General features: G+C 49.6%; 1 protein-coding gene across 1 annotated transcript in view; it reads right to left on the bottom strand.

Moving 5' to 3' along the window:
* Positions 1-1,810: 1,810 nt before the first annotated feature.
* Positions 1,811-25,902, bottom strand: part of LOC146337715 (uncharacterized) — a 31,712-nt gene continuing 7,620 nt past the window's right edge. The window contains exons 2-7 of the mRNA XM_084815171.1: positions 21,921-22,027; positions 18,434-18,530; positions 15,582-15,969; positions 11,705-11,798; positions 3,644-3,758; positions 1,811-3,408 (exon numbers count right to left, since the gene is read on the bottom strand). Of these exons, the coding sequence (XP_084671297.1) occupies positions 3,268-3,408; positions 3,644-3,758; positions 11,705-11,798; positions 15,582-15,594 (363 nt within the window). The 5' untranslated portion in view covers positions 15,595-15,969; positions 18,434-18,530; positions 21,921-22,027 and the 3' untranslated portion in view covers positions 1,811-3,267. The remainder of the gene's footprint in view (positions 3,409-3,643; positions 3,759-11,704; positions 11,799-15,581; positions 15,970-18,433; positions 18,531-21,920; positions 22,028-25,902) is intronic.

Below are 25,902 nucleotides of genomic sequence, written 5' to 3'. Positions count from 1 at the left end.
CTGCACACTGTGGATACAGTTAGTGAGCAAGAGGCGGCCTGTGGCAAACCGGTTTTGTGGGATCAGTTCCAGCTTCTTCCTCCTGATGAAGTGGACAAGGTGCTTTCATCTGTAAGGCCGACCACCTGCTTACTTGATCCTTGCCCATCTTGGCTCATTATGAGCTGCAGAGAGAGACTGGGTGAGGGGATCAAGGCGGTGGTGAACGCCTCCCTTGAGGAGGGAGTGATGCCATCAGCCCTCAAGGAGGCAGTGATAAGACCACTCTTAAAGAAGCCCTCCTTGGATCCTCAAGTTCTGAACAACTTTTGCCCAGTCTCAAATCTGCCATTTTGGGGCAAGGTGATTGAGCGGGTGGTGGCGGTGCAGTTGAAGGCACACTTGGAAGAAACTGATTATCTAGACCCATTTCAGTCGGGCTTCAGGCCTGGGAATGGGACAGAAATGGCCTTGGTCGCCTTGGTGGATGATATGAGGAGGGATCTGGATAGGGGTGAATGCTCCTTCCTTGTTCTCCTCGACCTCTCAGCGGCTTTTGATACCGTTGACCACGGTATCCTCCTGGACCGCCTGGAGGGGTTGGGCATTGGAGACACTGTATTGCGGTGGTTCCGGTCCTTCCTCTCCGGCAGGTACCAGAGGGTAGCACTGGGAGAGGAGGTTTCGGACCCATGGCCACTTACTTGTGGGGTGCCACAGGGTTCCACCCTCTCCCCGATGCTATTTAACATCTATGTGAAGCCGCTGGGGGCTATCATCAGGAGGTTTGGGGTGCAGTGTCATCAATATGCGGATGACATGCAACTCTACCTCTCATTCAAATCTTCACCAAGGTTGGCTGTAGAATCCCTGTCCAAATGTCTGGAGACGGTGAGTGGCTGGATGGGGAGGAATAAGCTGAAGCTGAACCCTGACAAGACCGAGGTACTTTTGGTGGGAGACAAGAGGAGGCTGGGGGATATTGACCTGGTGTTGAATGGGGTACGGCTACCCTTGAAAGACCAGGTCCGCAGCCTGGGTGTCATTTTGGACTCCCAGCTGTCCATGGAGGCTCAGGTGTCAGCTGTGAGCCGGACAGCGCTGTATCAACTCCATCTGATACGGCGGCTGCGCCCCTTCCTTCCCGACCATCTGCTCCCATCGGTAGTACATGCCCTGGTCTCCTCTCATTTAGACTACTGTAATGCGCTCTATGTGGGGTTACCCTTGAAGACGGTTCGGAAGCTGCAGCTGGTACAGAACGCGGCGGCTCGCCTGATTAAAGGCAGCCTCCGGCGAGATCACATCACTCCAGTGCTGAAGGAGTTGCACTGGTTACCAGTTGTTTTCCGGGCCAAATTCAAGGTGTTGGTTTTGACCTTTAAAGCCCTATATGGTTCCGGCCCAGCCTATCTTAAGGAGCGCCTCCAGCAACACCAGACAGGCCGCTTAACAAGATCAGCCTCGGATGGCCTTCTCTCTGTCCCATCAGCCAGGACAGCTAGACTGGTGGGGACGAGGGAGAGGGCCTTTTCTGTGGTGGCCCCCACTCTGTGGAACTCCCTCCCTAGGGAACTCCATCATGCCCCCTCTTTAATGAGCTTCCATCGTGCATTAAAAATGTGGTTGTTCAGGCAGGCATTTGGGGTGGCTTAGGGTATTTAAAAAAAAAATTATGGTAGAATTTTATTGTTTTAAATTGTTTTATGGTGTGTTGTACATTGCCCAGAGTGGCTGGGTGACCAGCCAGATGGGCGATTAATAAATTTAATAAATAAATAAATAATAGAGAAAAATTAAAAAGAATAAATAATGATAACAAATCACTAATAAGTTTTATAATGTTTTATGATAATAAAGGTTAAAAACAACCTTACAACAATCAGTAATATATTTTATACTAAATATATCAATGAGTGTGCACTATGCACCCTCAAACCATATATTTAGGTACAGTATGTCATATCCATTTTAAGGAAGAAGGATCTTAAAGAAAAAGGAGAAAGAAAAATAAGAGAAAGCAGACAGATAGATATAGATATAGATATAGATATAGATATAGATATAGATATAGATATAGATATAGATATAGATATGCAATTACCTCTGGCCTAATCTGAGTCACTCAGACTAGACATAACCAGTTAACAAAAACTGTTTATGGATTCCAGTTCATGGGGCTGTAACAGATATATCACTCATTTTTGTGTTTAGCCACGCCTCCGCCATTTCATGATTTGGGAACTTCTGCATCTGACCTTCAGAAACAATGCACAATATAGCAGGTTATTTTAAGTAATAATGTAAATTCATTTGTTTTGCCAGATTTTTCGCCTTGATAAATTGTCTTCTTTTCTCAGCAAATTCTTTAATATAATCCTGAAAGAACATAACTTTATCTTGTTTCCAAAAACGATTTCCACCCCCTCTTGCCAAAAACAGAAACAGGATATAATTTTTTTGGAGATTCTTGCAAATTGGACTATAATCGTATAGGCAGTCCCTTTGGCATTTGGCACATGGAATGCCTGCTCAATATCAAGTAAATAATCAGATGGCACAGGGAGTATCTCATGCAAAAGCTTATCTACGAAAGTAGACAGATTTACATCACTAGGCACATCCTTAATGCCGATTATACGTACATTGGCTCTGCGAGTAAGAGCCTCCAGTTGAGAAATTCTGACGAGCGGGTGTTTTAAATCTTGTGATGCAGTTTCATTGGCTGCCACCCTATCCTCCAACTTGCTAACCTTCACCTCCATTTTTTGCCAAGAAGCGTTAATTAAATCCACAGCCCCTCGCAGGGTGGTGATGGAATTTTGAATTACATCCAACCTTTTAGCCTGTTTGGTTAATTGCGAAGACAAAGTTTTTATCAGAGTAAATAACCCCTATATTTTCGGTTTTCGGTGCCTTTGCCAAAGGAGGTACAGGGGGAGTGGGCGGAGATGCGTTTCCTTTTTTTCTCCTTGCTGTAGTCATGTTTCTCTTCAAACAGATCTTGCAGGTCCTCAAATATCCTCAAATATTATTAATATTTCTTAAACCATTCCTCAGATGTTGTTGGTATTTCTTAATCCATCAATCAAATGGAGCACGTCAGTCCTAGTTTCTCCTATTTAAATAGGAGTTTCAAAGCAACTTTTGGCGATGATTGAGCTCTGGGAGGGTAGTCTTGGAATCCAGCCACCCTCCCTCTTCGCCGAGGTGACTAATTTACCAAGACTTAATCCAGACGCTGCCTTGACTCCCCTTTTCATTCCAGGGGAGAGAGAAAAAGGGTTTTCAACCTTTTAAAAAGCTGTTTGAATTAGCCTCCCGTGGAGACTCTGCGGGGTGCTGCAAGGGTGACATTGGCTCTGACCGGAAGTGACCTTCCGCTGAGCCTTCTCGATGGCACCCATATTGACCGCCTTCCACATGACCCTTGGAAGCAAACAAGACCATAGAATGATTACCCCGGGCCATCTTAGGCGTATCTCCTGGAAATCGACCAAGGCCTTCACAGTCAGGTCGTTGCCTTTAACACATCCCAAATCATTCCCCCCCAAATGCAGCACCAAGACGTGCAGGGGCAGCTCAACCCGACCTTGATGGAATAGCGTGGGCAGGAGACTCCCACCGCATGCCACGTCTGGCAAGCCATTGCGCAGTGACACACCTGGACAATCCGAGCTGTGATCCGCAGCTCGATGCAGAAGCCCTCCGGGCAGCCGAAAACACCATGCTGTGCCCACATATGAGCACCCGCACTGGCACTCCTCCACTCCGACAATCTGAGGAAAACAATAACAATAAGCACAAGAAAACCAAGCTTCCAATCAGACAGCCAATCCACGCACATATGACCAGAAGGCCCGAGAGCGCCATCTACCTTCCGCCTTCACCTGATCCTGCGAGAAACCCAATGAGGCGGCTATGGAAGCCGCCCCGATCCAGAAAGAATGTGTTCCGAATCAGAAATCACCCAGGCCAAGGGTCCCAGTGCCGATTTGGTGACAGTCCAAAATTGGAATTTGGTCAGCGGGGAACCATTGACGTGACAGAATAATGGGCCATCCGCTGACCCCCACAGGCCCAGAAAGTTTCTTAAGGCACTGACCATGCATAATTCCTCAACTTGGGCTGCATGGAGGGATACCAACATGCCCTTTCCCTGCTGGTCAGTCTTGGATCTCCGAATCCGAAGATGAACATCTTCTGGACATCTGAATATCTCAAGGCCCTTCCTGACCTGTCACTTTTGGACGCCCAAACTAATTCGGAAATCCGAAGGGCCCCGAAGAAGGCCATTAAGGCCGCAGCATGGAACAATGTAATCTCATAGTATGAAGCGCAAATGGATGGCCAAAGTCCGCAAAGACCCAACAGGGTATCCAGAGAAGGGGATGCCTGGGGTCCACCGGTGCGGGTGACGATCTAGCCCAGCCCTGTATGGTGCGTTGCACCCTGAAATCAGCCATGGAGTTGCTTACACCCCTGACTTTAGACCAGAAAGACAACGTGGCCAGCTTTCCGCTCATGGTCCTGGCCGCGAGCCCTCGGTTCCTGGAATACACACAAAATTGCAGAAGGTGATCCACTGGGATGGGCCACATGTGATGCAACTGAAAGTCGCTCTGGAAGGCCTGGAACTCCCTACCTGCTTGGCGTGGGCAGCCCTAGTGCTGGGAGCTATGGAGTTCATCATGGCGTGCTCAACTTCAGTCTGCCAATCTCCCATAGAGCAGTGGGCATGGGGTCTAGGAGTGGACGAGCCCCTGGTGCTAACTCTTGAAACCATCGGCTATGGGATTGTCCAAGCCAGGCATATGGTGGGCACGGAACAGGATAGTCACACCAGAATAGAACCATGGAGTTGGCTAACTGGTCAGCCCAGAGGTGGACCGCCACGTAAATGGGAAAAAACTCCAGGAATGTAAGATCCCTGCAAATTCCGGCTGCTATCCAGCTCTCAGGCCACTGCCCAAAGCACCACCGGTCTAGCCATATGACGCCAAAGCCCAGTGCCCTGGCAGCATCGGAATGAATCTGAAGGTCGGCTTTGAGGAGCAACTCACACCCCCAAAATGAGATACCATTAAATTCCTTCAGAAACTGAAGCCAGACCCCCATATCCAAGTGCATAGCGGCTGTGACCCTTGTTCGGTGATGAGGCTCCCGTAGACCCTGCATTGTCCAGCATAGCCTTCGCTAGGGATGGCGGAGAATTTCTCCACGAATCTCTGGGAGGTTCCCCCGAAATTGGTGGTGAAATTCTCCGCTGGCCCCCTCGCCCCCCCCCCCAGGATGGGACTTACCTCGTGCGAATGCCCCTGTTGGCAGCGAGTCCCGGCGGCGGGTCCCGGTGGCGGTTCGGCAGGGGCGGCGGCAGCGGCCGGTCTTCTGACCGGCTGCCGCCACCGCCATTGCAAAATAAAAAAGGAAAGTAAAAAAACACACACACACACCCGTGATAGGCTACGTAACAATTTACGTAGCCTATCACGGCTAGATTTCCAAAATCAGCCGTGATAGGCTACATAAATCGTCACGTAGCCTATCATGGGTGACTTTGAAAAAAAAAAAAGCACGTACGCAAATGGCGGCGCCCATGGGGTGCTGCCATTTGCGTTCCTTAGTTTGGCATGTCTAGTCTACATTCCCTATTTAGCCTGACCTGACCTGTGCTGAACCTCTCAAACATGGCACGGGATATAGTGCACCCCATTGGAAAGGCCGGTCCACGTAGAACCTTTCTTGGAAACAGAACCCTAAAAGGTCCAAGTCCAAAGGGTTGATGGGTAAAATGCAAAAGGTGGACTTTATATCGCATTTTCCCATCAGAGCCCCGTAACCGAAAGCCCAGACCACAGAAATAGCAGCGTTGAAGGAAGCATAGCGAACTGAGCATAGATGGTCAGGAATTTCATCATTAACTGACCCACCTTTGGGGAAGAAGAGGTCATGAATTAACCTGAACTCCCCAGAGGATTTTTTCGGTAGTATACCCAGGGGTGACACGTGTAGATTAGGAATCGGGGGCGAAGCAAACGGGCCAAAACCCCGGGCCGAGAGCACTTCCTTGTCAATCTTGTACTGTACCAACAGCTGCAAAGCCATGACAGATTTCCGATTTCTAGCGGATTGCACCCTTCATGGTCCCTGAAAAGGAATCCTGAAATCATGCCTAAAGCCCTGCTCGAGATAGACAGCATCTGCCTGGCACGAATAGCACCCTAATAGTCACAGGAAAGGCCCAATCTTAACTGGACTGGGACCCTTTTGTTGCCCGCCTCCGGCTTTTCTGCCTCCCTGTACGTCCCGTACTGGTCCCCACCAGCCCCTGGCTCGATGGCAAGAAGTGCAAGAGTGCTGTCCGCCACAAATGGAACATTCATGGCGAAACCTACATGGGTTCCGAGAGCAAGTGCCCTTGGAACTTTATTCCCAGCACAGCCCCTGCTGTTGAACCCCCTGCCCTGCAAGTGGCCTCAAAGCCAATGTGGGCGCATGCTTGGCCAAGATCTGACCGCTGCCAGTTCTATCGCCAAAACCTGGTTGGGATGGGGTCATGTACTGCAGCCAGACGTCCTGATCCTTAAGGTCCCATTGCATGGTTGGGTCAACTGTGGCCCTCTGGCGAAAGGCCTCATCGTATGCCAGCCAGGCCCTGCCCTCGCACTCTGTGTACGCCCTGTAAATAATGTCCATATATTTTGTGAGAACCCATCCACGGTCCAGGAATCTTAGCTGTACGATTCCCGCGCAAATCAGAAAACCTGGTAGCCAATTTGACCAGGTGTGGGCCACCTTTTTCTCCTTCTACCTTTGGAGCTCTCTTTCCTTAGATTTGTCATTCTCGACACATTCCGGTTTTCAGAATAGCAAGGAAAAAATTAGGGATGTCAGAGAATTTCGCCATGAATCTCAGGGAGGCCGAATGCCAGCGCATTCGGCCCCCCGAAATTGGTGGCGAAATGGTCTGCCCCCACCACCACCCCCCCCCGGGACGGGACTTACCTTGGGCGAATCCTCCTGGCAGCAGCGGCTTCGGCGGCAGTTCGGGGGCGGCGGCTGCAGCGGCCGGTCTACCGACCAGCTGCCACCGCCACCATTTCTAGTAAAAAAATAATACAAACAAACCAAAAAAAGTGATAGTCTATGTAAAGATTTACGTAGCCTATCACAGCTAGATTTTAAAAAAATACCATCATAGGCTACATAAATGTTTACGTAGCCTATCACGGCTGAGTAAAAAAACAAACAAACCGCGCGTATGCAAATGGCGGCGTCCATGGGTGCCGCCATTTGCATTCCTTATTTTGGCACGTCTGGTCTACGTAAACATTTACATAGACTACGGCGAAAATAAGGGGAACACAAATAGCGTAGTGTCTACAAATAGCGTAGCGTCTTCGCTCAATACAAGGTTTTTAGATCAAGAGGAAATGGGCTCCCCGGTGAAGACAGCTGATCCTGCCAATTATTCAGCAAACATCGTACGCCCAGTAATCTCAGGTGTGAGCAGAGTGAGTCCATCTGTCGATGCATTTAATCACCTAGAGGATGACATTGGGGCACTAAGCCAATGTATACAAAATGAATCGCAACCAAGGGAGAAATCTGGGCCAATGTGACTCGCCACTGAGGCACCACAGGGATACAGCTAAAAGGGAGCCCCAGGAAGGATCAAGATCTGGTGCCATGGGTCAGAAAACAGTGGCGCTTGAATCTCATTCTCTCACCATTCTTACCTCTTGCCTGAGCAGTTTGGACTTAACTGATATACAGCCACAGAGAACAGACTTAGACAAAGGTGACATATGCTCCGCAGAGCCCTTGTTAGACCAGATCTTTCCCCACAAGTGTCAGGCCCCTTGGCCTTCTCCCTTCGTAATCACACACTCCAGGATACCAGGCTTCAGGCTCACTACTTTATTAGTTAACGACCGGGTTCTTCACAGATGCAAGTCCTCAGAGACTCTCAGGCTACAAAGGAAAACAGCTACTCCACACAATTATGAATATCAATGGAGGATCCAAGTGGGAATCAGAGATGTTGCGGGCAGTTTGAAACAAGAACTTGCTGGCCAGAATAACTTAGGGGGCGATGCCCCTCCCTTACAGTTGTGCCTTCCTAGGAGGAGGGGAGGTCTTGGGATGGTACCCCAACCTGGCAAAAATGGGGGTTTGGTGAGTGAAGGCATGACATGCATCGTTGTCAGCAAATTCAGCCAGAGGGAACAGGGACACCCAATTATCCTGCTGGTGATTTACATAGCAGCTTAAGTACTGCTCCCGTGTGGCATTAGTACATTCGGTCTGCCCATCCATCTGGGGGTGGTGAGCAGAGGAAAGTCTGATTTCTACATTGAGCAGCGTAAGTGACTCCTGCCAGAATCGGGCCATGCATTGGGCCTCCGATCTGAAAGTACCCCCTCCAGCCAGCCATGCAACCAGAAAACTCGGTCAAAAAGATCTCTGCTGTTTCATTGGCTATGGGTAGGGATGACGGAGAAAGTGGGGTTTTGTACACCCCTAGCTATGGGCAGTCCAGAGCACAGTATAAAATGGGCCATTTTAGGAAATAAGTCCACCACCACCAAAAATGGTGGTCTTACCTTGCGAACATGGCAAGTCGGTGATAAAGATGAGGGAGAACAGTTTCCAGGGCCCTGTGGGTGTAGGCAGCGGATGGAGCAATCCAGTGGGCTTGCCCATGGGGTCCTTCACCTGTTGACAGGTGTCACAGGAGACCACCAAAGTCCCAAGTGACCTGATATAACATCTCAGAAAAGACAAAATGCCTAGCAATGGATGAGTCGTCGCACTGACGGAGGACTTTCTCCCGGAGGGTTTGGGAAGGCACAGAGACTCTGCATGGGTGGTAAAGCAGCCCACCTTGCAAAGAAAAGGGGGTTGACTTGGTAGCGTCAACTGTCCACACCAGCTCTGCCACTTTCTCATGCACAAAGGGATCTAGCGCTTGTTCCATGGAGAGGACCTCTACCCAGAAATGGGAGCCAACTGCAGCTGCCAGACGCTCAGGCTACAAAGGAAGAGAGCTACTCCACACACTTAGGAATATCAATGGAGGAGCCAAGTGGGAATCAGAGACAATGCCGGCAGTTTGAAACAAGAACTTGCTGGCCAGAATAACTTAAGGGGGATGACCCTCCCTTACAGTTGTGCCCTCCTACATGGGCTATCACGCATAGCCAACCAGGGGAACATCTGAGCTCGGCCTCTAACTTTTCCCGCTTTGCTCTGCGCCAGACTCTAGCATCCTTCAGGTCACAGCCCGCACTCTCCTCCGAGACCTGAGTACTCATGGAGGAGGAAAGGGGGGTGGGGCTTCTGGTTGAGCCATCTGTGAGACAAGGTCCTGAGAAGAAATCCTATTCATATTTGAACATGCTAGGGGGGACGTCTCCCCCGGCTCTGGCTGTGCCCATGCTGAGACTAAGCTGCTAACTATCTGCACATCCTCAGAATCATTCCTGACACCCAGACTGATGACCAAGCAACCATGAAGGACCTCCCCAGCTAAAATGATACAAGAACCGGGGATAGACTACCAATTGAAAGATGGCTCTTCATGATAACAAAAGATATTGAACATATCCAAACGTTCTTATGTGAATGCAACAATCTTCTCACTACACTTGTGGAAATACACAAGAAGGCTGGCCTAGGGTTGCGAGGCAAGGAACTGGAGACGAAACCCAGTAAAGGAAGACCTCAATCTGATAAACCAGCTGTGCAGAGCACTGAGGGAAGTGAGTGGGTGGCTAAGAGAGGGGTTAAAATGGGGGGGGGCAGCACCATTACAAAGACAAAAAACATTAAATATGTAAAGGCTCCACAGTGTAAAAAAATGTTCCTAATCCAAAAATTAAGGATGGACGAAAGTCACTTACCTGGTCCCGCAGCTGTTTTCGGTGGGGGGGGAGGCGCTCCGTTTCTCCCCCCAAAATTCTTGGCGAGGGGAGGTGCCCCATCCCTCCCTGCCAAAATTCTGGCCGGGGGGGAGGGACGCTATTTGCGTTGCCCTTATTTTCACCGTAGTCTACGTAAATCTACCCGTGCCCAAATAAGGAACGCAAATGGCAGCGCCCATGGATGCCGCAATTTGCGTACGCGCTTTTTTTTTTTTTTTCAAATCAGCCGTAATAGGCTACATAAGATTTACATAGCCTATCAAGGCTGACTTTGAAAATCTAGCCGTGATAGGCTACGTAAATCTTTACATAGCCTAACATTTTCTTTTTTTTTTACTTTACTGGGAAATGGCAGCGCCCCCCGCCCCCACCGAAACGCCGCCGAAATGCTGCCAGGACCTGCCGCCAAGAGGGACATTCGCATGACGTATGTCCCATCCCGGGGGGGGGCGGGGGGGCGGAGAATTTCACCACCAATTTTGGGGGGGCGAATGCGTTGGCATTCGGCCTCCAGGAGATTCGTGGAGAAGTTCTCCGCCATCCCGAGAGAAAATAGAACTCAAATTAAGGAAGGAAGCTATGAGAAACGCAAATGATTGCGACAATGCAATACTACACCCTGCCAAGGTAGCTGTCAAACCACTACAGCCCCCTTCACCTGTACGAACGCAGACCCAAAAACCTGAGACGCAGGAGCCATGCCTCCATGCTTCTCTGGAAGTAAAATCATCCCAGAAGAAGACAGCAACTGGTATAAACTTGAACTTAGTATTAAATCGTGAAAAGCTGGTCCTGTCAAATTACCCCAAACTTAAGGGGTCCCTTACACAAAATGAACGCAAACTGCACCTTTTGAAAATTCTGGATGCAGCTTTCCCAGGCTTGTTTGCCACCGCAGACATAGTTCACATGGAATATTTGTGTTACAACCACATATCTGCCCGGACAGTGGTAACCTTCAGCAGGCGAGGCAAAGCCAGACTCGTGTATGACTACAGGGAGTCACTCGTCAGAGGAAATATATTAATTTCGAGACTATTTGAAAATCAGGCACCCCCTCAGTTCTTGGGTGGTTCTTCCATCTCACCCACAATAAGCCACTTAGCAGAGACGGCCGACAGTTCAAAAAATCTAATTCACTTTGGCTCTATCATAGAATCATCAGGCTGGAAGGGGCCTACAAGACCATCTAGGCCAACCCCCTGTTCAATGCAGGAAGACTGATTCCCATCGAAGTACTAACCACAGCTGACCCTGCTTAGCTTCCAAGATCAGACCAGACTGGGCGCATCCAGCCCTTTGCCCATTCTCCAGCCCTTTGCTCAAAGAAGCTTTTCCCCCTGTGAAGATGCCGGGGCACAAGAGCAAGGGGCGAGCAAAGGTGTTTGGGACCAAGAACAAAAACAAACTCCCAGCATGGAGAAGGAATTTGTCCTTTATAAGGAGGAGGAAATGTTAGTGGATTGGTTTTCTGCCGTGCCCCTAGCAGCCCAAAATGAAACAGTGATGAGAATAGACCTCCCCAAAAACCCCTTGATAAATCTGCAGGTAGGGCAAACAGGACTTATTAACACAGAGGGGACCCTTCAGGCAGCAAAGGCTGATGCTCGTGCATCTCAGGAAAAAAACTCAAAGTGTGTGGAAGAAGTGTGCCAGGATTCCCCTGGGCAAAGATATGTACCTTAAACTACCAGGTGACTGCAGAAATAAATCCTATAGTGTTCGGCCCCCCGAACTCCGTGGCGGAACGGCCTGCCACCCCCCGCCCCTGTGCAGATCCCCCCCGGAATGAGACTTACCTGGGGCGGATCTTGCAGGCGGCGGCGACTCCGGCGGTGGCTGTGGTGACAGCGGCTGGTCTTCTTACCGGCTGCCACCGCCGCCATTTGCAGTCTTGAAAAAAAAAAAAAACACACATGATAGGCTACATAAAGATTTACATAGCCTATGATGGCTGGGTTTAAAATGGGGATGTCAGAGAATTTCACCACGAATCTCGGGGAGGCCGAATGCCACCGCATTCAGCCCCCCGAAATTCGTGGAGAAACGGTCTGCCCCCCAACCCCCCCGGGATGGGACTTACCTTTTGCGAATGTCCCTGGCGGTGGTGGTTCTGGCGGTGGTTTGGCGGAGGTGCGGCCACGGCGGCCGCGACAGCCAGTCTTCTGACTGGCTGCTGCCGCCGCCATTTCCAAGTTAAAAAAATAAAAAAGTGATAGGCTACGTAAAGATTTACGTAGCCTATCACGGCTAGATTTTTAAAAAACACCATGATATGCTATGTAAATCTTTACATAGCCTAACATGGCTGAGTGGGGGGGGGGAAGCCACACGTACGCAAACGGCAGCGCCCATGGGCGCCGCCATTTGCATTCCTTATTTTGGCACGTGTAGTCTACATAAACATTTACGTAAACTATGGCGAAAATAAGGGGAACACAAATAGCATCCCCCTTATTTTTGCCGTAGTCTATGTAAATGTTTATGTAGACTACATGTGCCAAAATAAGGAACGCAAATGCCAGCGCCCATGGGTGCCGCCATTTGCGTACACGCGGTTTAGTTGTTCTTCTTTCACTCAGCCGTGATAGGCTACGTAAACATTTATGTAGCCTATCGCGGCTGACTGCAGGGACGCAAACGGCGGCGGCTACGGTCGCTGCCATTTGCGTCCCAGCAGGACAGGATTCGCAGCCGGAGGGACGGGGCGCCTCCCCCCTGGCCAAAATGTGGGGGGGAGAGAAGGGGCACCTCCCCCCCGGACAGAATTTCGGGCACAGGGACGGAGCGCCTCCCCCCCTCCGCGAATCAACTTTCAGGTTCAGGTAAGTGACTTTCGTACATCCCTAGTTTAAAACAACAACAACAACAACAATGTGATAGGCTACATAAAGATTTACTTAGCCTATCATGGCTGGGTTTAAAAAATAACAACAACCACGTATGCAAATGGCGGCAGCTATGGCTGCCGCCATTTGCGTTCCTTCTTTTTGGCCGTCTTAGTCTACGTAAATATTTACGTAGACTATGACAGCAAAAATAAAGGGGAACGCAAATAGCGTAGCGGGCGCTATTCGTGTCCCTTTTTGATTCGCCGTTTTAGCCTACGTAAATATTTATGTAGGCTAAAACGGTGAATCAAAAACGGTCACAAATATCGCCTGCTACGCTATTTGCATTCCCCTTTATTTTTGCCATCATAGTCTACGTAAATATTTACGTAGACTAAGAAGGCCAAAAAGAAGGAACACAAATGGCGGCGGCCGTAGCAGCCGCCATTTGCGTACACGGTTTTTTGTGTGTTTTTTCCCCAGAGCCCTCCGCGGCCAGAAATCTGGCTGTGGACGGCTCTGGCCTGGCTTTTTGCGACCATTTGCGACCCGGCAGGAGAAGAGGATTCACAGCTGGAGGGACGGGGTGCCTCCCCCCCAGCCAGAATTTTGGCTGGAGGGACGGGGCGCCTCCCCCCCGGCCAGAATTTCGGAGGGGAGGGATGGGGCGCCCCCCTCGCCTAGAATTTCGGGGGGAGGAACAGAGCGCCTCCACCCTACTGTGAAGCAAGCTGCGGGACCAGGTAAGGGACTTTCGTCCATCCCTATTACGTTTGTAATATTCCTGTCTACATTTTATATTTTATATTTCATATTTATTATGCTCTATGTTTTTATTGTAATGTGATGTAAATGTGCCATACGATAGATAGATAGATAGATAGATAGATAGATAGATAGATAGATAGAGACTGACGAAGAAAGAGATATTGGGGTTGTGGTGGACAGCTTAATGAAAATGTTGAACCAATATGTGTCTATGGTGAAAAAGGCAAATTCCATGTTAGGCCTAATTATAAAAGCAAATGAGAATAAAACTCCCAAGAACGTACTCCCCATATGCAAATCTATGTGCAAACACACGTAGAATATTGTGGACAATTCTGGCTACCATACCTAAAAAAGGACATTTTAGAGATGGAAGAAGTGCAGAAAAGGGCAACGGAAATGGTCAAGGGGCTGGAGCAACTAGGGTTGTCAGAGAATTCCACCATGGATCTCGGTGAGGCCGAATGCCAGTGCATTCGGCCCCCCAAACTCCGTGGCGGAACGGCCTACCACCACCCCACCCCCTGCGGATCCCCCCCAGGATGAGACTTACCTGGGGCGGATCTTCCAGGTGGCGGCGGCTCCAGCGGCGGCTCCGGTGGCGGCTTCGGCCGTGGCGGCCGGTCCTCCGACTGCCTGCCGCCGCCACCTTTTCCAGACTTGTGAAAAGAAAAAAAAAAGACGTGATAGGCTACGTAAAGATTTACATAGCCTATCATGGCTAGGTTTAAAAAAAAAGAAAAAAAAGACGTGATAGACTTGTAAATCTTTACGTAGATGTGTAAATCTTTACGTAGCCTATCATTGCTGGGGGTGGGTTTAAAAAAAACAATGCGTACGCAAATGGAGGCAGCTACGGCCACTGCCATTTGCATTCCTTCTTTTTACCATCTTAATCTACGTAAATATTTACATAGACTATGATGGCAAAAATAAAGGGGAACACAAATAGCGTAGATTAAATCTTTAATCTACGTAAAGATTTACTTAGGCTAAAACGGTGAATGAAAAAGGGACGCAAATAGCACCCACTATGCTATTTGCGTTCCCCTTTATTTTCGCCGTCATAGTCTACGTAAATATTTACGTAGATTAAGATGGCCGAAAAGAAGGAACGCAAATGGCGGCGGCATAGCCGCCGCCATTTGCGTACGCAGTTGGTTTTTGGTTTTTGTTCTTTGTTTTTTGCTTTTTTACCCAGGGCCCTCCGCGGCCGGAAATCCGGCTGCAGATGGCTCTGGCCTGGCCAGGCCGGGCCGGGCCTGGCCAGCTGCTTCGCGGAGCTGCTGCGGAGCACAGCTGGCCATTCGAGGATTCCGGGGGGAGGAACAGAGCGCCTCCCCCCCCAGTCAGGATTCCGGTGGGAGGGACGGAATGCCTCCCCCCCCACCATCAATATAATCTGCGAAAGGTAAGTCACTTTCGTACATCCCTAGGAGCAACTCCCCTATGAAGAAAGGTTACAACAGCTGGGATTGTTTAGCTTGGGAAAAAGGGAAGATACAGGGAGACATAATAGAGGTGTACGAAATTATGCATGGTGCGGCCAATGTGGATACGGAGACATTTTTCTCCCTCTCTCAAAATACTAGAACCCGGAACGATCCCATGAAGCTGAGTGGTGAGAGATTCAGGAGAGGTGAAAGGAAGTTCTTCACACAGCATATCTGTAACCTATGGAATTCATCTCTACAAGATGCAGTGATGGCCACTACTTTGGATGGCATTCAAAGGGGATTGGGAGGATTGGTGGAGGACCAACCTATGATTTGTCCTCCATGTGCTTCTGGTGCTTCTGGCAAAATGCTACCTCCAGTATCAGAGGCAGTATGTGACCGGTTTCTGGGGAACAGGGGCAGGAGGGTCCTGTTGCATTCCTGTCCTGCTTGTGTGTTTACTGTGGGCAGCAGGGTTGGCAGGGTGAATAGAATGCTGGGCGAGATGGACCCTTGGTCTGATCTAGCCTGGCTTGCAGCTATTATGCAATTTTACCTTTCTTGCTGAATTTTAGGCCAGCGTGACTAAGACCTTTCGATAACTCTACTTCTTAAGGTGACTTGGCTGGAAACAATGGCACTTTCCTTTGGCATTACGGTGGCTTAGTGGTTAAGACGCTGAACTGCAGACTGGAAGGTCGGCACGTCAGCAGTTCGAGACCCGAGTGCTGCGTGACGGAGTGAGCTCCCGTCTTCAGTCCCAGCTCCTGCCAACCTAGCAGTTCGAAAGCAAGAAATTGCAAGTAGATAAATAGGTACCGCCTCGGCGGGAAAGGTAACAGCGTTCCGTGCACCTCGGTGTTCAGTCATGCCGGCCACATGATCACGGAAGCGTCTTTGGACAGTGCTGGCTCTTCAGCTTAGAAACGGGGATGAGCACCGCACCCTAGAGTCGGATGAGCACCGCACCCTAGAGTTGGACACGACTGGTTGGGGACACCTTTACCTTTACCTTTTATTGTTATAGATCTGTCAAATAAGTTATAAATAAGTTAGGAAAAATACTTTTGTATCACAGTGAGGGAGCAATGCTCCAAACTCTTCCAAATGACTTTAGGCTGCATTCTGAAACACACTGCCTGGGGACTTATCAATAGGGATGTATGAATCCCTTACCTGGCTCCACGCAGGGGCATCCGCGGTGGGGGGGAGGCGCTCCGTCCCTCCTCGTCCCTCCCCCCAGAATCCTCGATTGGGGGGAGGCGCTCCGTCCCTCTCCCCGGAATCCTGCCCGGCCAGCTCCGCTCTGCGGCCAAGCCGCAGAGCCGCCAGCCAGCTCTGGCCGCCCACAGCCGGACATCCGGCCGCTGGGCAGCCCTGCAGGGGTGCAAATGGTGGCTGTTGTAGCCACCGCCATTTGTGTCCCTGTATTGAGCCATGATAGGCACGTAAAAATTTATGTAGCCTATGACAGCAGGGGGAAAAACCCCAGCATAAGCAAATGGTGGTAGCCACCGCCATTTGCGTATGCTGGGGTTCCCCCCCCCCCGCCGTGATAGGCTACATAAATACTTACATAGTCTATCACGGCCTCCGCAGGGATGCAAATGGCATCCCTGCATTAGCTGTGATGGGCTACATAAATATTTACATAGCCTATCATGGCTATGAAGAGGAGGAAGCGAATGGCAGCCACAGGCGGCAAAGCAGTGCGGATGGGAGCAGGTAAGTGTTCCATTTCGCGTGACTTTCGTGGGGTGGGGGTGGGGGGGGCTTCATTCTGTGATGGATTTTGGGGGGCCAAATGCACTGGCATTCAGCCTCACTGAGATCCATCACGGAATTCTCTGACATCCCTACTTATCAATGGAATAATCATGGGTGTATCTGTGGAGAAAAGGAAAGAAATGCTGGTTTCAGTTGTGAAGTGTTGTGTGACTTATGTAGGTGGCACTGAGGTTTCACAATCCTTTTTCCACTCTGCAGTGACACCTTTGAGATGCAAAACATGTTTGGGCTGTGGAGAAAAATGTAGAGATGTGAGGATGGAGGTGTGCAAAGAGGGTCAAGATGCTTGCCCTGCCATGGTTGCTAATTACACAATATGTGAGTGAGAATTATGTTGTCCATTTGCTTTCCACATTTGGTTTCTGGAACATGCAGGAATGACTGACATGTGTCAGTGGGGAATCACTACGAAAACCTGAGCTCTCCGAAAGACCTATCGGTAAAGTTCCAGCTGGGCACTCTTCGCTCAGCCACTAAGTGAGGGCGCAGTACTATGAGGACAGTCGGCAGTCTCCCAAGTTGTAGGCTGGCGATTATCCAGTGCAGGTCGGGCAGAGCACGGAGGGGACCCTCTCCTCTGCAGTCTGCCCACCCTGCAGTCTTGGCTAGACAAGCCATTTGGCACATCCAGCCGGGGCTTCGGAGAGGGGATGGGAAGGGGCCTGGAGACCCCATGGGAAGCTCTCTAAAGGGGCTTCCGCTGTCTCCTCTGCTCAGCTCCCCAGCCCCAGGAACACCCACTTTTCACCCTCTCCACAATCCATTTCATGAGCATGGAGAGGGGGGGCAACACAGTTCTCTCTGCATGGGCTACGGAGGGGAGGGGAGGGAATGTGGTTCCCTGGCTCCGAGCTCCGAGTGCTGTCTAATGCTCAGAACCAATAAACCCAAAAATCCTATGCCCCTCTTGACTGTGTCTAGTAGCCATAGGATTGCTCTCTAGTGCAATGATACTGACTAGTTTAACTTAGGGATGTTGGAGAAATCCTCCACGGACCCCAATGAGGCCAGATTTTATTGAATCTGGCCCCCTGAAGTCTGTTGAGGATTGGATCTCCTACCTTGACTTCCAGCACGAAGTTCTTGCTGGCAGATCCTGCCTGCCACTGGCTCTGAAGACCCAGCGATACGGCCGCCATGGCCAAATTGCCAGACTGCGGACACAAATGGCGTAGAGGATGCCATTTGCGTCCCTGTTCTTTAACATGGTAGGCTACATAAATCTTTACGTACCTATCATGGTAATGAGCAGGGACGCAAATGGCATCCACTACACCATTTGCATCCCTGCACTTTACCGTGATAGGCTACGTAAAGATTTACGTAGCCTATCACAGTAAAGTGCAGGACGCAAATGGCGTTCACAATGCTGGATGCCATATGCAGAAAAAGACTAGCTGAGGCCGGAGGTCCGGCAGCGGCCAGCCTCAGCCAGCATCTCCGCAGACTCGGCACGGAGCACAGCCAGCCAGGGAGGATTCTGGAGGGAGGACCGGATTGCCTCCCCCTCCCCCACGGACCCCCCAGAGGACCCAGGTAAGTGGGATTCATACACCGGTAGTTTAACTCAGATACATTACAATCTCTAACACTTAGGCATTACATTTACATTTTTAAACCCCAACTGCAGGTTGTTCCTTCATCATATTATAGGCAGTGCAGCCTCCTGGACTCCAGCCAGAACCTCCTCCATTTCTTTACTTACTTTTCTGAGTGGTAATTTGGTTCCTTTTTGTTTCAGAACTGAGAATATGTGGGTCCAAAACAACCTGGTGGATAACCATACCAGAGACTGATATTATCTATAATAGAGAATAATCTAATATCATCATAGATGAACATCTACTCTAATCAGTGATTAGAAATCGATCCAAATGTACTAACATTAAGTACTTTATATTAAGAACATTGAGATTCCTGTTAATGTTCTTAATTAACAGGCAGTGGCTGGTCCAGGTCATCGTCTTTGTTCCGCAGCCATACACTGCCGGGCTGCGGAACAAAATGGTGTCCAGCGTAGGGGACGCCATTTGCATCCCTGCCATTTGCCGTGATTGGCTACGTAAATATTTACATAGTCAATCACGGCAAAGATATTGAACATATCCAAAATGATACAACAACCGGGGATAGCCTACCAAGTGAAAGATGGCTCTTCATAATGACAAAAGATATTGAACATATCCAAATGTCAGGGTGGAAACTGAGCCCAGAGAGCCCCATAGCAGTTCTGATTCTGAGGAGGAACAGGAATCCATGGGAGTGGCGCCAGCTCATCCCTCACAGGCTCAGCACAGGCATTCCAGAGATAGTTAGTGACCTGGGTACTGAGGGAGTGCAGGAGGGGGGCTTCTTAGATGCTCGACGCAGATGCAAAGAGTGACGAGCGATGGAGGGCGCAAAAAGGAGGCGTAGCACTAGGGGTGGACAAAAGTCACTTACCTGTCCTCGAAGGACGTTCGCGGTGGGGGGGAGGCGCTTCGCTGGTCCCCCCGCAAAGGTCAGGCCGGGGGGGGAGGCTTCCCGCCTCGCCCCGGCCGAAATTCAGGCTGGGGAGGAGGCTTCCCGCCTCGCCCGGCCACGAATGTGAAAGTTTTTTAAAAAAAAAAAAAAAACACCCCCTGATAGGCTACGTGACGATTCACGTAGACTATCATGGCTAGATCTGCAAAGTCAGCCGTGATAGGCTACGTAAATCGTCACGTAGCCTATCACGGGTGACTTAAAAAAAAAAAAAGTGTGTACGGATAATGGCGGCCCCCATAGGGAGCCGCCATTCCCCTTCCTTATTTGGTCGCTGTAGTCTACGTAAAGATTTACGTAGACTACGGCGAAAATAAGGGCAACGCTATTTGCGTTGCCCTTATTTTCGCCGTAGTCTACGTAAACATTTACGTAGACTACAGCAACTAAATAAGGAACGCGAATGGCGGCTCCCTATGGGGGCCGCCATTAGCGTACGCGCTTTTTTTTTTTAAGTGTTTACATAGTAAACACTTAAAAAAAAGTGTTTTTTTAAGTGTTTTAAGTGTTTTTTTAAGTGTTTTACGTAGACTACGGCGAAAATAAGGGCAACGGAAATAGCGTTGCCCTTATTTTCGCCGTAGTCTACGTAAATCTTTACGTAGACTACAGCGACCAAATAAGGAAGGGGAATGGCGGCTCCCTATGGGGGCCGCCATTATCCGTACACACTTTTTTTTTTTTTTTAAGTCACCCGTGATAGGCTACGTGACGATTTACGTAGCCTATCATGGCTGACTTTGCAAATCTAGCCGTGATAGGCTATGTGAATCATCACGTAGCCTATCAGGGGGTGTTGTTCTTTTTTCTTTCATTGCAATGGCGGCGGCGGCGGCAGCCAGTCGAAAGACCGGCTGCCGCTCCCGCCCCGCTCGAACACCCGCCGAACCGTCGGCCGGACCCGCCTCCGGGAGGGACATTCGGCGAAGGTAAGTCCCGTCCCGGGGGGGGTGTGGGGGCGGGGGGGTGCGGAGGATTTCTCCTCGAAACTTGTTCGGGGGGCCGAACACGTTGGCGCTCGGCCCCCCGAAGTTTCGGGGAGAAATTCTCTGCCAACCCTACGTAGCACCCATTTGGCGTGCAAGCAACGGCCACCTCCCATAAACCCAAGGGAAAGAGGGAAGATCTCTCCCTAGCCCATAAGTTCTAAGTCTTCAAGTGATTCTCTTTCAAACAGGGATCAACTGCCTGCCTGAAGCTTAGGCCACGCTGCTGTTCCTTGCTTTAGCCGCTGGTAATTAGCATCTAAAAGAGTCATTAAGTTGTAATAAGATTAAAGCTTAAAAAAAAATTCCCTTTCATCTGTGTCTTGATTTGGCTATTGGAATCTACTAAGACAGGCCACCAAGGTGTTCCTGACACGAAACATTCTTATCTGAATGCAGCAATCTTCTAACTACGCTTCTGGAAATACACAAGAAGGCTGGCCCAGGGTTTCAAGGCAAGGAAATGGAGACGAAGCTAGGGATGGCGGAGAATTCTGCCACGGATTTCAGTGAGGCCGAATGCACTGGCATTCGGCCCCCCAAAATCCATGGTGGAATGGCCTGCCCCCCCCCCGTGGATTCCCCCCAGGATGAGGCTTACCTGGGGCAGATGTTCTGGACGGTGGCGGCTCCAGCGGCGGTGGCGGCAGTGGCTGGTCTTTCAACCAGCTGCTGCAGCCACCATTTGCATCCTGGTCTTTGCAGTGATAGGCTATGTAAGTATTTACGTAGCCTCTCACGGCAAGCCAAACAAACAAACAAACAAAAAATGGCATATGCAAATGGCGGTGGCTACAGCGGCCGCCATTTGTGTTCCCTATTTTCGCCGTTTTAGTCTACGTAAATATTTACATAAGCTATTACGGCGGGGGGGAGGAACGCAAATAGTGCCCACTACGCTATTTGCGTTCCCCTTTTTTTCGCCGTAATAGCCTACGTAAATATTTATGCAAGCTAAAACAGCGAAAATTAGGGAACGCAAATGGTAGACACCATAGCCACCGCCATTTGCGTGAGCCTTTTTTTTTGGGCCCAGGCGTGATAGGCTATGTAAATACTTAGGTAGACTATCACGGTAGCCTGGCTGGATGCAAATGTCGGCCGCTATGGCGGCCGCCATTTGCGTCTGCAGCAGCCCGTCTGCAGCCGGAACTCCGGCTGCGGACGGGCCTGGCTGGCTGCTCCGCAGAGCCACCACGGAGCGGAGCTGGCCAAACAGGATTCTGGGAGGGAGGACCGGATCACCTTCCCCCCCGTTGAGGATTCCAGGGGGAGGGACGGAGTACCTCCCCCCCCACCGTGAATCAATTCCGCGAAAAGGTAAGTGACTTTTGTACATCCCTAGACGAAGCCCAGTAAAGGCAGAGCTCAACCTGATAAACCAGCTGTGCAGAGCACTGAACGAAGTGAGCGGGTGGCTAAGAGGGGTTAAAAAGGCGGGGCAGCACCATTACAAAGACAAAAAACATTAAACATGTAAACACTCCACAGTGTAAGAAAATGGAGTTCAAGAGACTTTTTGAACTGCTCTATCAAAGCCCTGAGCAGTATAGTCCCAATCAGAAAATAGAACTGAACTTAAGGAAGGAAGCAATGAGAAATGCAAATGACTGTGACAAGCTGGTCCTGCCAAATTACCCCAAACTTAAGGGGTTCCTTATACAAAAGGAATGCAAACTGTACCTTTTTAAAATTCTGGATGTGTCTTTCCCAGGCTTGTTTGCCACAGCAGACATAGTTCACATGGAATATTTGTGTTTCAACCACATATCTGCCCGAACAGTGGTAACCTTCAGCAGGCGAGAAAAAGCCAGATTCGTGTATGACTACAGGGTGGCACTCGCCAAAAGAAATATAGTAGTTTTGAGACGATTTGCAAGTCAGGCATCCCCTCAGTCCTTGGGTGGTTCTTCCGTCACACCCATAAAAAGCACCTTAGCTGAGGTGGCCAAGAGTTCAAAAACTCTAATTGACTTTGGCTCTGTCATAGAATCATAGACTCATCAGGCTGGAAGGGGCCTACAAGACCATCTAGCCCAACCCCCTGCTCTATGCAGGAAGACTGATTCCCAGGCAGTCACCCATCCAAGTGCTAACCACGGCTGACCCTGCTTAGCTTCCGAGATCAGATGAGACTGGGAGCATCCAGCCCTTTGCTCATTCTCCAGCCCTCTGCTCAAAGAAGCTTTTTCCCCCTATAAAGATTCCGGGGCACAAGAGCAAGGGGTGAGCAAAGGTGTTTGGGACCAAGAACAGAAACAAACTCCCAGCTTGGAGAAAGAATTCATCTTTTATAAGGAGGAGGAAATGTTAGTGGATTCCTTTTCTGCCGTGCCCCTAGCAGCCCAAAATGAAACAGTGATGAGAATAGAGCTTCCCAAAACTCCCTGGATAAATCTGCAGGTAGGGCAAACAGGACTTATCAACTAAGAGGGGGCATTTCGGGCAGCAGAGGCTGATGCCCGTGCACCTCAGGAAAAAAAACTCAAAGTGTGCAGAAGGAGTGTGCCAGGATTCCCCGTGGAAAAGATATGTACTTTAAACCACTAGATGACTGCAGAAATAAATCCTATAACAAACACAATTGAGCAGAGTCACTCTGAGAGGGACTTAGTTACCATAACATCTAATGCTGATGCTAATCCTGTGGCCCTGAAGCCTGGCATTTGGCTTCATAGGAGAACTTCAGATCAAGAGGAAATGAGCTCCCCAGCAAAGACAGCTGATCCTGCCGTTTATTTAGCAAATGTCGTCCGCCAAGTAATCTCAGAGGTAAGCATGGTGAGTCCATCTATCGATGCAATTAATCACCTAGAGGATGAAATTGGGGCACTAAGGCCATGTACACAAATGAATCATAAGCAAGGGAGAAATCCGGGCCAATGTGACTCGCCACTGAGGCACCACTGGGATATATCTAAAAGGGAGCCCCAGGAAGAATCATGATCTGGTGCCATGGGTGAGAACAGAGTGGCACTTGAATCTCATTCTCTCACCAGTCTTACCTCTTGCCTGAGTGGTTTGGACCTAACTGATATGCAGCCACAGAACAGACTTAGACAAAGATGGCACACACCCCACAGAGCCCTTGACAGACCAGATCTTTCCCCACAAGTGTCAGGCCCCTTGGCCTTCTGCCTTCGTAATCACACACTCCAGGATACCAGGCTTCAGGCTCACTACTTTATTAGTTAACAACCAGGTTCTTTACAGATGCAAATCCTCAGAGACTCTCAGGCTACAAAGGAAAACAGCTACTCCACACAATTACGAATATCAGTGGAGGAGCCTAGTGGGAATCAGAGATGTTGCCAGCAGCTTGAAACAAGAACTTGCTGGTCAGAATAACTTAGGGGGAGATGCTCCTCCCTTACAGTTGTGTCCTCCTACGTTGGCTATCCCGTGTAGCCAAACTTCTGAGCTCCACATCTAACTTTTCCCGCTTCGCTCTGCGCCGGACTCTAGCATCCTTCAGGTCATGCCTCACACTCTCCTCCTTCTCCTCTGAGACCTGAGTTCTCATGGAGGAGGAAGGGGGGCCTCCAGGTCGAGCCATCTGTGTGCCAATATCCTGAGAAGAAAGCCTATCCATATCTGGGCTCACTGGGGAGGAAGCCTCCCTCCGGTTCTGGCTGTTCCCATCCTGAGTCTGGCATGCTAATTATCTCCACACACTCAGAATTATTCCTGTGACCATCCCGGGTCCCACAATAACTCCCCCCACTTTTCCCGTGACGGCCCGAGCTTGTGGGGTCTCGTTGGTGCAAACCGCAAACCAGCAAGGGGGCATGCAAATGTTCTGCCAGTGCCCAGGAGCAATCTTCAAGGCCATAACCCCCCCAGTCAACCAAATATTGCAGCTGGCCCCAGAAAAGACACAAGTCCAGGAAGTCAGCAACTTCAAACTCCTCCTGTCCCCTGACCAAAATGGGATTGGGGGCATGCAGTCAGAGTGATGGCAGGGATGTCAGAGAATTTCTCCACAAATCTCGGGGAGGCCAAATGCCAGCGCATTCGGCCCCCCAAAATTGCCCCCCCCCCGGGACAGGACATACCTTGCTCGAATGTCCCTGGTGGCAGTGGCTCCAGCGGTGGTTGGGCCGAAAAGGATTCGGTGGGGGAGGACCGGATCGCCTCCCTCCCATCGAGGATTCTGGGGGGAGGGACGGAATGCCTCCCCCCCCAGCAGAAACAGAACGGAACGGAAGGCAAGAGTTCCGTCCATCCCTAAAGGAACTTGAGATGAAGCCCAGTAAAGGCAGAGCTCAGCCTGATCAACCAGCTGTGAAGAGCACTGAAGGAAGTGAGTGGGTGGCTAAGAGAGGGGTTAAAAAGAGGGGGGGCAGCACCATTACAAATATGAAAAACACTGAACATGTAAAGGCTCCACAGTGTAAGAAAATGGAGTTCAAGAGTCTTTTTGAACTGACTTCCGGTAGGAGCCATGTCACCCTGGCAAGCGTCCTGCGGAGGTTCCGCAGGTCGCCTCCTCAAAACAGCTTTTAAAAGGTAGAAAAACCTTTTACATCTTTGGAAGTAAAAGGGGAAGCTAGAGGATCATCTTGATAAGATCTTGGAAGAACAACTACTTTTGCAGAGCAGCAGAAGAGATGGACTCTAAGGTCAGTTTTCCGGAGCGTCACCTACTCAAAGCTGTTTTGAAACTCCTATGTAATTAGGAGACTACAGGGCTGATAAGTTCCAAAAGTATTTATGAATTAAAAATACCATCCATATCTGAGGACCTGCAAAATCTGTTGAAGTGCCTGTTTGTTTGTAATTATACTTACTTGCTTTCTTTACAGAAGAGGAGGATGGCAGCATCAAGGGGGAAGCAAAAAACCGTGGGACCACCGCCAACTCCCCCATCCCCTCCCTTGGCAAAGGTTTCTAGAGATGCCGGAGATGGAGAGGAGTTGCTGGCTCTGATAAAAGCTTTGTCTTCTCAAGTAGCAGAACAGGCTAAGAGGCTGGATACAATCCAAGATTCTATTACTAACCTTCAAGGGGCTGTGGATTTAATTCATAGTTCTTTGCAAAAGATGGCATTGAAGGTTAATGCCCTTCAAGACCAGGTGTCTGTGCAAGAGACAGCTATGCATGCCTCCCATAATAGCCTGTCTGCGAGAATTTCCCAACTGGAGGCATCTACTCGTGGAGTGAATCTGCGTATCCTTGGAATCAAAGATCTGCCTGCTGATATAAGTCTCTTTCAGTTCTTGGATAAATTTCTGCATGAGCTGCTAGCTCTGCCGTCTGATTATTTACTTGATATTTAGCATGCATACCGTGTTCCAGGTGCAGTTTGTGGCACCAAAGGGACTGCCTATACTGTTATAGTTCAATTTGCAAGAGTTTCCATAAAAAGTCATATTTTGCACTTGGCAAGGGAACTGGGAGAACATTTTGGGGGGCCAACATGAGACAAAGTTATGTTATTTCTGGATTACACTGAATAAATGGCTGACAAAAGAATTTACCAAGGCGAGAAATCAGGCAAGACAAAAGAATCTGTAATATCATATCAAATATCTTGCTATATTTTGCATTCCTTTTGAAGGCCAGATGAAAAAGTTTTTAAATCATGAAATGGTGGAGGCTTGGCTAGCTGGCATTCAAAGTGAGGCACGGGAGACATCTTCCCCAGCCTCATGAGCTGGGAATT

The sequence above is a fragment of the Heloderma suspectum genome, chromosome 10 (genome assembly GCF_057233095.1).
Source record: "Heloderma suspectum isolate Gila_16-S chromosome 10, 16-S_ref, whole genome shotgun sequence".
NCBI classification, from domain to species: domain Eukaryota; kingdom Metazoa; phylum Chordata; class Lepidosauria; order Squamata; family Helodermatidae; genus Heloderma; species Heloderma suspectum.
This window is presented reverse-complemented; position numbering and strand designations above follow the sequence as displayed.